The sequence below is a fragment of the Hyperoodon ampullatus genome, assembly GCF_949752795.1.
Source record: "Hyperoodon ampullatus genome assembly, chromosome: X".
Lineage (NCBI taxonomy): Eukaryota > Metazoa > Chordata > Mammalia > Artiodactyla > Ziphiidae > Hyperoodon > Hyperoodon ampullatus.
Genome location: NC_136913.1, coordinates 117,200,771 through 117,213,780, shown reverse-complemented (window position 1 = coordinate 117,213,780; position 13,010 = coordinate 117,200,771). Strand labels below are relative to the sequence as shown.

Here is a 13,010-nt window from a genome sequence, read left to right as displayed (position 1 = left end):
CTTTTCTCAGTTTAGGGAAAATGTCATAAAATAGCATACATGTTGAAACTAAAAACTCCTCCAAAAAGGATCTATTTGTAAAGCCATGTAAATATTAACTTCTGTGAAGCTTATACTGGCAGGTCCCCAATGGTTCAGAATTAACACCTGGTGTTCAGTGGATGGAAAATAGGTTTTGCTGTCATTGTGGATCTCCAAAATGGAAAAATGTGGGGATACGTTTAAAAATGAAATGCCTTGGGCTTCCCTGGTGGCGCAGTGGTTGAGAGTCCGCCTGCCGATGCAGGAGACACGGGTTCGTGCCCCGGTCCGGGAAGATCCCGCATGCCGTGGAGCGGCTGGGCCCGTGAGCCATGGCCGCTGAGCCTGCGCGTCCGGAGCCTGTGCTCCGCAACGAGAGAGGCCACAACAGTGAGAGGCCCGCGTACCGCAAAAAAAAAAAAAAAAAAAAAAAAAAAAAAAATGAAATGCCTTGTCTGATTTCAGCTGCCGATGTAGGATTAGACCTTAGGCTGACTCTATGTAAATACTTAAAAAAAATACCTTGAATGAACTTTAATCCTTGTCTCTCCTATTGCTTACCCAGCGTAAAGTAAATGTTTTTTTTGTCGTTGTTATACTTGAACCTTGCCTCATCCCATTGCAGGTGTGGGACCTTGAAACCATCGAGCTGTAGTCTAAGAGGCAATCCTTTCTTTCCTGTCTGCCTCACAGTAGTGGTAAATGGAGGGAGGGAATCCTGCTGTTCATCTGACCTTCACAGATCCAACTGGAACTAAGCAGCTAATTTCTGCACCAAGATAGGAATCAAGAAAGTTCAGCTAATCTGAGACTCAGTTTCATACCAGACGCTAAACAGGCGAGTGAGGCTTGCACAGAGTATAGGGAGAAGAGTGTCATCGGGACTTTGTATTGAGAAATCGCATAACGGCGTCAAAGTACAAATTTGCATTACCTTTTAACCATCCCACTGCTTTGCAGATAGAAAGGGGGAATTGGTTATCCATTTTGCACATATAAATGATTGGGATTAGGCCTAGGCAAGTGGCTTGTATTGGAATCTACTTCTCTTTGCTCTCCCCGCACCCTCTCCATGCTGGGGGAAGCTCCCTTGCTTTTTCCTAGTTGGGCGCCAGTGCCCTTAGTTTTTCTCCACATCATCATCTCTAAACTTGGTCTCACACCTCTCGTTTCCACTAAGATGTAAAAGACTGATAACAGCTGAAAGTATTGCACTCTCTCCAAATAATATTTCCATTTTAGTAGGTGACCAATCTCAAGTGCCTGGAAGAAAGGTCTGGGGTGGAATGTTCGGTACTGTTCCATGTGAGGCTTGTGAGGGTGCAGTGCTGTAGAGGGCATTCATGGTTCTATCTAACCTTCCGTCTGCTCGGAAATCATAACCCTCAGGCATTGCCTTCTCTGCTAGTCCCGAGAGGCCTCTTCCAACTTCTTCCTATGTAGTTCTGAGTGCTTCAGAACAGCATCTGTGGGTAAATTCTAGTGTACTGAGGTTTTCTAAAAAGGGAACTGTGTAGAGTGCAGGCAACTTCCCTCAAGCAGACACAGTGCCTCTTGCTGATGCACATTTCATTTTCTGATCAGTTTATTTGTTCTCAAATTCAGCCAAGTACCAATACAACTGAACACCAGGGAAGTCCAACGTTTACATTTTAGATTGTAGCATTCAGGAACATATTTGGATCGTAGTGTCGTTTAACTCTTTAGTAATATCGACATTCCCCCTTTGCTAAGAGTGTATTAGTGTTTCACTTTTAGATGTGATTGGGCTCTTCAGTCATTTTAAGTTTGAATGCAAAACATTCATTGATTAAATGAATAAAGAGTGTGGGGACTTCCCTGGTGGCGCAGTGGTTAAGAATCCGCCTGCCTATGCAGGGGACATGGGTTCGAGCCCTGGTCCGGGAAGATCCCACATGCCGTGGAACAACCAAGCCCGTGCGCCACAACTACTGAGCCTGCACTCTAGAGCCTGTGAGCCACAACTACTGAAGCCCATGTGCCACAACTGCTGAAGCCTGTGCATGCCTAGAGCCCGTGCTCCGCAACAAGAGAAACCACTGCAACTGCAAGCCCGCGCACCGCAACCAAGAGCAGCCCCTGCTTGCTGCAAATAGAGAAAGCCCTCGTGTGGCAACAAAGACCCAACACAGCCATAAATAAATAAATAAATAAATAAATAAATAAATTTTTTAAAAAAAGGAGTTGTAAGTCTCAGAAGGGGCACACATTTTGCATATATTGTTTATACTGATGCCCCCCCAAATTTGAAAAAAAATACTCTATATTTTCATTCGAGAGAGATTTTAGGTCTTCTAGAATATGTACACAAAGAAGATAAAATCGGGTCTTGACGCAGCTCCCAGAAAACCTGAGGATTAGAAATGGAACAAATGTCTCTACCTGATGGGAAGACAGATCCTTCAAAATCTTAGGCTCATTACCAACCATGTCCCACGTGCAAAGGTACATTTTATTCCCATCACCACATTGGGGAAACAAAAGGATGCAAACTTCTAGACATCCTGGAATGAAATGTTTTTTGAAGGTGTATTTCCATCCAGAAGGTGGGCATCTGGTTACCTATAGATATATATAGATTGGCATCATTGGCTGGCAAATTAATAGGTTGTGCCTGTGCTTGAGCATACTTCTTGTTTCAAATACACACTTATGAGACTAGAAGACACCTCCATACATTTTAAAACATTGAATACATTTTAATTTTTATATTTTTAAAAATTTTAATTTGTTTTACTGAAGTATAGTTGATTTACAGTGTTTCAGGTGTACAGCAAAGTGATTCAGTTATATATCTATATACCTACTCTTTTTCAGATTCTTTTCCATTATAGGTTATTACAAAATATTGAATACATTTTATTTTATTTTTTTAAACATTTATTTTATTTTTAAAATTTATTTATTTTTATTTTATTTATTTTATTTTTGGCTGCGTTGGGTCTTCATTGCTGCACGTGGGCTTTCCTCTGGTTTGGTGAGCAGGGGCTACTCTCATTGTGGTGTGCAAGCTTCTCATTGCAGTGGCTTCTCTTGTTGGGAGCACGGGCTCTAGGCGCGCAGGCTTCAGTAGTTGTGGCACGTGGGCTCAGTCGTTGTGGCTCACGGGGTCTAGAGTGCAGGCTCAGTAGTTGTGGCACATGGGCTTTGTTGCTCTGCGGTATGTGGGATCTTCCCGAACCAGGGCTCGAACCCATGTCCCCTGCATTGGCAGGCAGATTCTTAACCACTGCGCCACCAGGGAAGCACTGAATACATTTTTAAATTAACAATTGTCTTTCAAATAACAACTGCTTGGTATCTTCCCTAGGGACAGTGGGATATCAGAATGATGGTTGCGACAGGCCAAGTGAAATATTGTATTTCTTTAATGTTTTGCTGCTGGCAGTTGAGTAATACCAGAAAGGTCAGAGGTCATATCTGGAAAAGTCACCTAAGGCCAGGAAGAACCTATAGACTCAGGCCGCCCAAGGGTCAAATCCATGAAGATGAGCTGAGAGGGGCAAGGTCAAGGGGCAGAAACTGGGCATTGAGGCTGGGAGCAAGAGGCCGGTCTGGGCAGAAAGTTGGGCGACGTGGAGTTGGGACCCAGTGGGTGGCCTCGGGGAGGATGAGCAGCAGAGAGGAAGGCCCTGCAGACAGTGCCCTGGCTGAGAACAGTGAATAAACTGTACAGAGGAAAGCGTGTCACAAAGGCTTCCCCTCCTTCTGTAGGTGATGGGCATTGACTGTAACCCAGCACAGAGTTTCCAGTAACTGGGCTGAGAGTATTGATGGGCTCAGGTCAGAAGAGCAGGTCTGTGCATTTCCTAGTGGGCCCTGGAGTCGGCGTGGCTCTCATTCCCCATTACTGCTTCTCTCTGACTCACTGATGGCCCGCCACATGTCATTAGGCGGCTCAGCTGCTGCTTTCATTTCTCCCCAAAGGTATACGGAGGTTTGGGTCTTGGCTTTTACATTTTTTTTTTCTCCTGAGAGCTAGAGGAAGTGGCCTTCTGATAGTTTGGTTTGTTGAGTTGAATACTTACAGTGTCTTAACAGTTTCAATTTCCTTTCTCATAGATATTTGATCCTGATGACCTTCATGCAGGGGTCAATTTCTCCAAGGTTCTGAGCACTCTTTTAGCTGTCAACAAAGCAACAGAAGGTAAGCAGGGCTTGGGACAGATGGGTTCTGGGCGACACATTTGGGTTCACATGTCTCTGATTATCCTAGGAGCCAACTATCTATGGCCAGGATTGTGCGATTGGGGCAGACTTCTCTCCTCCCCCTAAAGAAACCCTGATGGGTGCCAGATACTTTAATCTGTCATAGTTTAGGATTTAAACATAACTGTCATAGAGGTTATTCTAATGCCCTTAATATAATAAGAACCAAGAAACAATTTCACTCAAAGCTATTGAATAGGCAACGGAGTATAACAAGACAGAAAATAAAAAGGAAAAAATATCAGTTCCCTTTTTCATAAAGTTTACAAAATGCAGCCGTTACTTCCCTTTCCCCGCCAGAGACATATTTTTTCTCATAGTTTTCTGTATGTCTTTGTCCATGTTAAGGAACCCTTCAGTAACCTTGCACTGGAAATGAAACCTCAGGTTCATAGTGAGTGAAAAGAACATCATTTATTTAAATGTTTAGTATCCATCACGTTGGCAGAATGAAATATAAATCCTAGTAAATGCAAAGCAAATGATGACAGCCTTAAAGTATAACTTCATTCCTTCCGTGATATAGTATCTTACCTACAGCTGGGCAGTAATAACCATAGTTAAAATGTGTTGAGCCCTTACCATGGGTCTTGGCTGTCCTAAGAGCCATCGGTGGTCTCATTCAATCTTTGAAACAAGCCTGGGAGTAGGTGTTAGTATTAGGTCCATATTACAGATAAGGAAAGTCAGGCCCATAGTGGCCCAAGTAGAAAGTAAGCAGCAGACCTGGGATTCAGACCCACATCTGACCGACTCCAGAGCCCTGATGCTCCATCACGGGTCCTGATGCTCAAACCGTTGGAGAGTCAACAGGCTGTGTGCCCAGCACTGCCAGGTGCTACAAAGGAAGTGTAAGACTTGGTCCCTGCCCTGGAGAAAATTACCGTCTATTTAGGGAGACTCAACTTACCCACGTGAAACAATGAGAGAACAAGAACAGACAATAATCAAGTGCCAAATAGGCTGGAGCATCTAGGAAGCTATCAAGTAATTATAGTCAAAAGAGCTGTATATAATAGCAATAAATGTAAAAATACTTCTCTGAAGTTGTTCTTTTGCTCTCTGGAAGAAAATGCTTTGGAGCTATTGCAAGGCGTATAGCAGAAAGTACAGCTAATTCAAGTAACTATATTTAACACACATGACAACTATCCAGTTCTGGGCAGGGAGGATCGTATAATTCGAACATTATGCCATACAAATTATATGTTCCTTTGCCAAACTCTCCTAGCAAGTTTTACAGTCTCTTCCCTTGCCATAGATATTTATAAAATACAAGGAGGTGAAAGTTAAAACCCACAGCATCAAGGAAATTACTTGGATACTGAGCTTGTCGCCTCGGGAATGTTTGGGCTTTAGACTTTTGCAGTTTATATCTTTTAAAAATAAATGGAGAGGAAAAGAACCCTCATTTGAATTTGTCAGGAAGCCAGCTCGTCCCTTTAGTATGGCTCTCGGCATACTGAAAACACCCAACTCAGCGCTGGGCTGATTGAATTTCACAAGGTTTCAAGGAAGAGAAGACTCTTGAGTTTGATTTTTTTAAAAAAATAATTCCAGTATGAAGATTGCATCTTTCTCAAACACACATCTCTCTCATTCTCATTCTCCCCACCCCTTCCCCCAGGCATAAGAGGGATTTTACATTATATGTGCCACACAGACTGTTCCATGTGAGGAAGAAAAAGAACCACTCAGTTATAGGCCAAAAAACAAAGCGAGAAATTTGAAATATTTCAAAGTAATAAGAGCCACAAACAGCTGTTTGGTACCCAATATAGTTCTGCCTGGGCTAACAGGGCATACTGTTGCAACGGGTTCAGGAGGGAAGAGTTGTAGGGAAATGGGTTAAGAGAAAATGTGGTTCTGTCGCTGTTTTTCATTCTACTGGAGAGCAATGGCCAGTAAGGTTAAGAAAAAGAAGTTGGCCACCAAAAAGGGAGGCGGGGGGTGGGGAATGAAATAAGCTCGGCCTGTTCATCATAGAACAGTTAGAATTATGATCAGGTTGCCTTTGATAATGTCCCGTGAAAGATAATATTAAGCTGTAGATGTTTTTCTGACACAAGGGGTTCTCTTCACGGTGCCTTTTCCTCTTTTCACAGATCAGCTCTCAGAAAGGCCATGTGGACGTTCCTCTTCTCTTAGCGCTGCTAATAGTTCTCAGACAAACCCACAGGGAGCAGTTTCTAGCACAGCTCCAGGGCTGCAAAGGCAGTCAAAGCCAGTGGTAAGTCTGGTCCCCAATTCCCCCTGCCTGTTTTAAAATTTGTAAACTTCGATTGCTATCTCGGTTACATCTCCATAGGTGGTGACATAGCCATCCTGTTGTTTGGGGCGTTGTGAGAAAACGAATTTGGAACCTCGCCCCAATTCAGGCTGGCCCATGGGAACAAATCAAAGGCATGTGGGGCAGAGTCTGAAAATCGGGGTTGAAGCCCCAAAATCCTGTCCCTTTCTAGAACTGAGCAACTGAGAATGCTATGCAAATGTCAGTCATTAGGGTGACTTCGGGAGGGAAGTTTGCTGTTATTTCCCCTCTCCCCCCCGGCTTATTAGGAGAACTAAATAGTGCCTGGCACATAGAAGGCAATCAATGTATATTACTTGCTCTCATCATTGCCGCTGTCATTTTCTTTTTCTATTTGCATTCCTATTGAGCCCAGGAAGAGCTCCTATATTGGGATAGCTTGGTTATCTTTGCATTTGGTCTTAATGGGAGCTTTCATTTGGGAGGGAGCGCCCTAGCTTCTGCTCTTTTGAGACCTTGATTCCTTGTCAAAATCCACCCACTTGCTTTAAGCCCTCATGAGCTATTACTTCCAAAGTACTTTAATTACTTCCAAAGCACTTAATCTTTTGAGATTGCAGATCTCTTTCAGAAGCTGATGAACACTCCATGGTTCCATACCCCTTGGGCCCTCTCAAATTGTATGCAAAATCTCCTGTGTGTGAACTTACTGGTCTGTGTTTTGGGTCAAGGCTTATTGTGCTATCAGCTTCTTAAAGGGACATGTGACAGGTTAAGAACTCCAGACTTAGGTAACTGTGGGATATTTGATCTTTGCATATGACTAAGCCTTAGCCAATTTAAGATATTCTTAGTAATTGGAAGGGGGAGGCAGATTTTATGAGAGGAGGTTGGTACCTAATCTTGGTCATGTAATTATGTAAGACTTTGAGTGTTGGGTAGAGGCAGAGTGGGATAGTTTATTACGTATCTTTTGGGACTTCCCTGGCAATCCAGTGGTTAGGACTCTGAGCTTCCACTGCAGGGGGCCTGGGTTCGATCCCTGGTGGGGGAACTAAGATCCCCCACAAGCTGAGCAGCGTGGCCAAAAAAAAAAAAAGAAGTATCTTTAGATAATTGGTGGGGGAGAAGGAAATAAAAGCTATGACCCCCTCCAAAATACACATTCTCACAAATGCAAAAGTTTTTCTACAATTTATTTATTTATTTTGTGGTATGTGGGCCTCTCACTGTTGTGGCCTCTCCCGTTGCACGCAGGCAGGCTCAGCGGTCATGGCTCACGGGCCCAGCCGCTCCGCGGCAATGTGGGATCTTCCCGGACCAGGGCACGAACCCGTGTCCCCTGCATCGGCACTGCACCACCAGGGAAGCCCTACTGCCTACAATTTTGAGGGCTTTATTAATCCCCTTCCCCTCATTCCCCCAAGGCCTACCCATGTTAGGCCCATTCCTAAATTAAAAACTCAAGACTGAGTTGGACCTGGGGTTTTATCCTTGGTCACCCTACTTTATTTGCCTAAATTCATAGCATATCTGCCCCTGCCTCATTGAGATGAGCGCCTAATCTGGTGTGACTTTTGTTTCTCCAGGAGATGACGGAAAATGGAAGTCACCAGTTGATAGTAAAGGCGAGATTCAACTTTAAGCAGACTAATGAAGATGAACTGTCTGTCTGTAAAGGGGACATCATTTATGTCACTAGAGTTGAAGAAGGAGGCTGGTGGGAAGGCACATTAAATGGGAGAACAGGCTGGTTCCCTAGTAATTATGTCCGAGAAATTAAATCCAGTGGTAAGTCAATCTTTTCAAAGCTTTTTTGACTGTGACTTTTGTACTTTCTTGGTCTTCGGACCAAAAATCTTGTAGTTTTCATTGGTTAACAGAATTGTTTGTACTTGTATGTGTATGTCAAAAATAAGACGAGAACAGAACTGGGGAAAAAATCTATGATTAGATATCTTGAAACCAAGTTGTACTTAGACTACATCAAGGCAGCAAAACCTAAAAAAGCAAAAGAATTCAAAGCTCAGACAACTGTTCCACCTTAACTATGTCCCCTTCTGTCTACTAATTCTAGCCCGTGTAATATAGTACAAAGCCCTTCCTGCTACTCTAAGGATCACCATGGCAGAATACAACAATAAGAGAGGTCATGTGCTAACTTCCTTTTTTAGCCCTAAGCTCTTTGAGCAGACCTAAGTCTAAATGCCTCAGAGATGTGTAGGAGAAATAATAATCATAGGACTGCAGGAAGCTGTCTGGTCACTTTGATTCTGAAAAAGATTGCCCTTAACTCATTAATGATACCCAGAGAATGCAATCTAATCACTCATCAGTAATCTTTCTAGAACTTTCTTGGGTAATGTACTTGCCTTTTATTATTTAAGAAACTAGGTCCTGGGCTTCCCTGGTGGCATAGTGGTTAAGAATCTGCCTGCCAATGCAGGGGACATGGGTTCAAGCCCTGGTCCGGGAAGATCGCACATGCCTCAGAGCAACTAAGCCCATGCGCCACAACTACTGAGCCTGTGCTCTAGAGCCCACGAGCCACAACTATGGAAGCCCGCGTGCCTAGAGCCCATGCTCTGCAACAGGAGAAGCCACCGCAATGAGAAGCCCGTGCACCGCAATGAAGAGTAGCCCCCACTCACCACAACTAGAGGAAGTCTGCACACAGCAACAAAGACCCACTACAGCCAAAAATAAATAGATAAAATAAATTAATTAATTTTAAAAAAAGAAACTGGGTCCTGCCTATATTTTTAAAAAATCCCTAGCATTATAAAAATGTCACAACACAGATAAAATAAGGTTCAGTTATTCACATTATTATATGTCTTCACTCTTCAAAGCTATTTACGCAAGGGCTCCTTTTAAGTAGTTAGCGCCTCAGTATATTTTTTCCTTTGGTTAATGTCTTTATTGCTTTTTAAAAAAATAAATTTATTTATTTATTTTTATTCATTTATTTTTGGCTGCGTTGTGTCTTTGTTGCTGTGTGCGGGCTTTCTCTAGTTGCGACGAGTGGGGGCTACTCTTCGTTGAGGTGGCTCCTCTTGTTGCAGAGCACAGGCTCTAGGTGCGTGGGCTTCAGTAGTTGTGGCATGTGGACTCAGTAGTTGTGGTGCACGGGCTTAGTTGCTCTGCGGCATGTGGGATCTTCCTGGACCAGGGATCGAACCCATGTCCCCTGCATTGGCAGGTGGATTCTTAACCACAGCGCCACCGGGGAAGTCCCTTTATTGCTTTTTTTAATGCCTCAAAATTAATACTATTATTTAATAAAATTATAGGCTCACTGTAAATAAGTTAAAACTTACAGAAATAGATGATGTAGACAATAAAAATTCCCTTCTCCTTCACCTCCTCCCCCAGATAACCACTGTGAGGAGCTTTTCCCTAAAGCATTTGAGATAAAATTTAGTTTCACACTTTTCTGTGTTGGGTGTTGGGGGAAGGTGGGGCATTTCCTTTAATGGAATAAGTGTTTAGTAACAGATTTATAATTATATATGTATGTGTAGATGTCTTAGCAGTTTTTAATTCACTTGGCCAAAAAGTTCGTTCGGGTTTTTCCGTTACGCTGTTACAATAAACCTGAACGAACTTTTTGGCCAATGCAATATTTCTGGGAATTGAGACGTTTCTGTTGAGCCCTGAAGTATTTTCACAGGCTGTGCTTGAAATTTCCTTGGTTTTGATGATTTTCACAGCCGATTTTTACCCCTTGCTACATCTTTCAATTGGTGTAATCTCGTTGTTAGGATCTCTAAATAATTTTACAGATTCACTCTAACTTGGCTTCATCTGTAAAACTAAAAGGAACAGCTCTTCCTTCCTGGCCTGGGAGTCCCAAGCATTGTTTGAGGGGTTGTGTGGGGCAGACAGACAGCACGCACTCCTTATAGTGTCCCTTATTGAGATGCCATGTAGCCTTGTAGCATATAGTCTGGCCCCTGCCTTGTGGACCGACTGCCCTGAGCTGTTTGTCCTGGTCTTTGGCCCCTTCCCTTAGAGCTTTTACTATACTCTCTTTGGTTTACAACTCAGTTAAGGACTCACCTGGCAGCTTTCTGGCTCTGCTTTGAACACCTAGGGAACCTAACCCTTAGAAGCATCCTATGCAACTGTCAAGGATAGGTCTGGCTAGCTGGGGCCAGGAAGCCTGCTCATCAGGGAAGGTCTCAGACTGGAAGAATATGGACCATCTCTCACCTAGTTTATTGCAGTAGCTTCCTAACTGGCATCCCTGCTCCTGTCCTTGTCACCCCTGTAATCTAATTTAAACTCAGTAGATCCAGAGTGATCCTTTCAAAGTGTAACTTGAGTAATATATAATGGCTTCCCATCTCAAAAAGAGTAAAGGTCAAGGTCATTCCCAATAGCCTACAAGGCCCTCCAGGATTTGGCCTCTGGTGGCCCCTCTGGCCTTCTCTTTGACCTCTCTCCCCTCACGCATCCCACTTCAGCCACACTGGCCTCCTGGTTTCCTGTTCCAGACAGGCTCCTGCCTCACCTGCTGTCCCTCCACCTGGAACGCTCTCCCCAGATATCAGCACGGCTGGTTCCCTTACCTACTTCAGGTCTTTGCTCACTCGTTGGCTTCGTGGTAGCACCTTCCCTGGTCACTCAGGAGAAAATTGAACCCTATTCCCACTGCCCCTATCCCCCTTCCCTTTTGTAGGTCTTTGTTTACCATTTCTTTCTATCTAACATAGTGTACATTTACTTATTTATTTCATTTACCATCTGTATCCGACCATTAGAATGTAAGTACCACAAGGGCAGAGATGTTTTTTCTGTGTTGTTGGGCTCAGTGAATATTTGTAAAATCAATGAATATTGTGGGGCAGTTCATTCAATTCTTTTTTTTAATATAAATTTATTTATTTATTTATTTTCTGCTGCATTGGGTCTTCGTTGCTATGTGCAGGCTTTCTCTCGTTGCGGCGAGTGGGGGCTACTCTTCATTGCAGAGCATGGGCCCTAGGCATGCGGACTTCAGTAGTTGTGACATGCAGGTCAGTAGTTGTGGCTCGCAGGCTCTAGAGTGCAGGCTCAGTAGTTGTGGCGCACAGGCTTAGCTGCTCTGAGGCATGTGGGATCTTCCCAGACCAGGGATCAAAAGGTCATTCAATTCTGTTTAGCTTCTTCATTGAGCATCTCCTGGGTACTTGGTGGGGAGGGGGCTATAAAAACCTGCCCTCATGGACCCTGCCCCCAAGGAGCTTACAGTCTAGTAGTCAAGATAGGTGTGTACACAACCAACAGTGACAGGATAAGACAGAGTCACACAGACAAAGCTCTACGAACGAAGCTGTTGGAGGAGTAAAGAAACGATGTGATTAACAATAACCTCAGAGATAAAAGCACTTGATGTGGGTCTTGAATGATGAAAAGAGGTTTATGATGGACAGAAGGTTAGAAGGAGTCACTAAGTTAAAGCCGGGAAGTAGGGAAGCATGGAGTGGGTGGTAGGGGGATTTGGGCTGAGGGTCTGGTGAATGAAGAGAAGGGGTGGGGCCTTGAGCTGGAGCTACATTAAGAAGGGTGTCAATGACAAGCTGTAAGCAGGGGATTGCATGTGGTTTAGGGAGATCTTTCTAGTGGTGGTGTTGGGGCTGGATGGCAGGGAAGTGGTGGGGGTAAACAATGAGGATGTGGGGAAACCAGTTAAGACTACTGCTGAGGTCCCAGCAATCCAGATAGTGGCGTGGGTGACTTTGGCAACAGTGGAGAGGAAGAGAAAGTGGATGGATGCAGTAGATACTGTGGAAATAGAATCAAGAAAACTGGCTGATAATCAGCTATGAGGAAAAGGGAAGAGGTGAGCATAACGCCAAGTCTAGGGGTCCAGCTTGATGGTGAGCTCCTTAAGGGCATGCGATGTCATCCACCTAGCCAGCCAGCAGAGGACTAGGATATTGGTCTCTGACCTGGGCACCGGTCAGGCACAGAAACCTAAGGCATGCCCCTTGCCCTCATGGTGTTCATAGTGTAGTGAGGGGAAGATCTCATTAGCATATTGAATGATAACTTCCAAATACAGGGTACTCTGGAGAGTGGTGAGCAGAAGAGGGGTGCCTAACTCATCCTGACATGTAGGTCAAAGGGCAATTATTCATCGTTGTATACCTTCCTATCTCCATAGTGTCTAATGCAGTGCTTTAGACATACATGCTGAACTCCATTAATAGAGAAGATAGGAGGGCTTCCCTGGTGGCGCAGTGGTTGAGAGTCCGCCTGCCGATGCAGGGGACACAGGTTCATGCCCCGGTCCGGGAAGATCCCACATGCCACGGAGCGGCTGGGCCCGTGAGCCATGGCCGCTGAGCCTACGCGTCCGGAGCCTGTGCTCTGCAACAGGAGGGGCCACAACAGTAAGAGGCCCGCGTACCGCAAAAAAAAAAAAAAGAAGAAGAAGATAGGAGAAGGGTGTGTGTGTGTGTGTGTGTGTGTGTGCGCGCGCGCATGTGCGTGTGCATGCGTGCTGGGGGGGTGATTGGTA

The 13,010-nt window shown here is 44.3% G+C and overlaps 1 protein-coding gene across 2 annotated transcripts in view; it reads left to right on the top strand.

The window, feature by feature from the left end:
• The window catches only part of ARHGEF6 (Rac/Cdc42 guanine nucleotide exchange factor 6), a gene marked incomplete at both ends in the record, with an annotated part of 109,051 nt that overhangs the window by 25,640 nt on the left and 70,401 nt on the right, over window positions 1-13,010 (top strand). The window contains 3 exons of one of the 2 annotated variants that reach the window (XM_079727043.1): window positions 4,105-4,189; window positions 6,357-6,478; window positions 8,092-8,293. In XM_079727043.1, coding sequence (XP_079583169.1) covers window positions 4,105-4,189; window positions 6,357-6,478; window positions 8,092-8,293 — 409 coding nt within the window. Of the gene's footprint in view, window positions 1-4,104; window positions 4,190-6,356; window positions 6,482-8,091; window positions 8,294-13,010 lie in introns of both variants that reach the window. The other variant, XM_079727042.1, reaches the window with a different exon arrangement.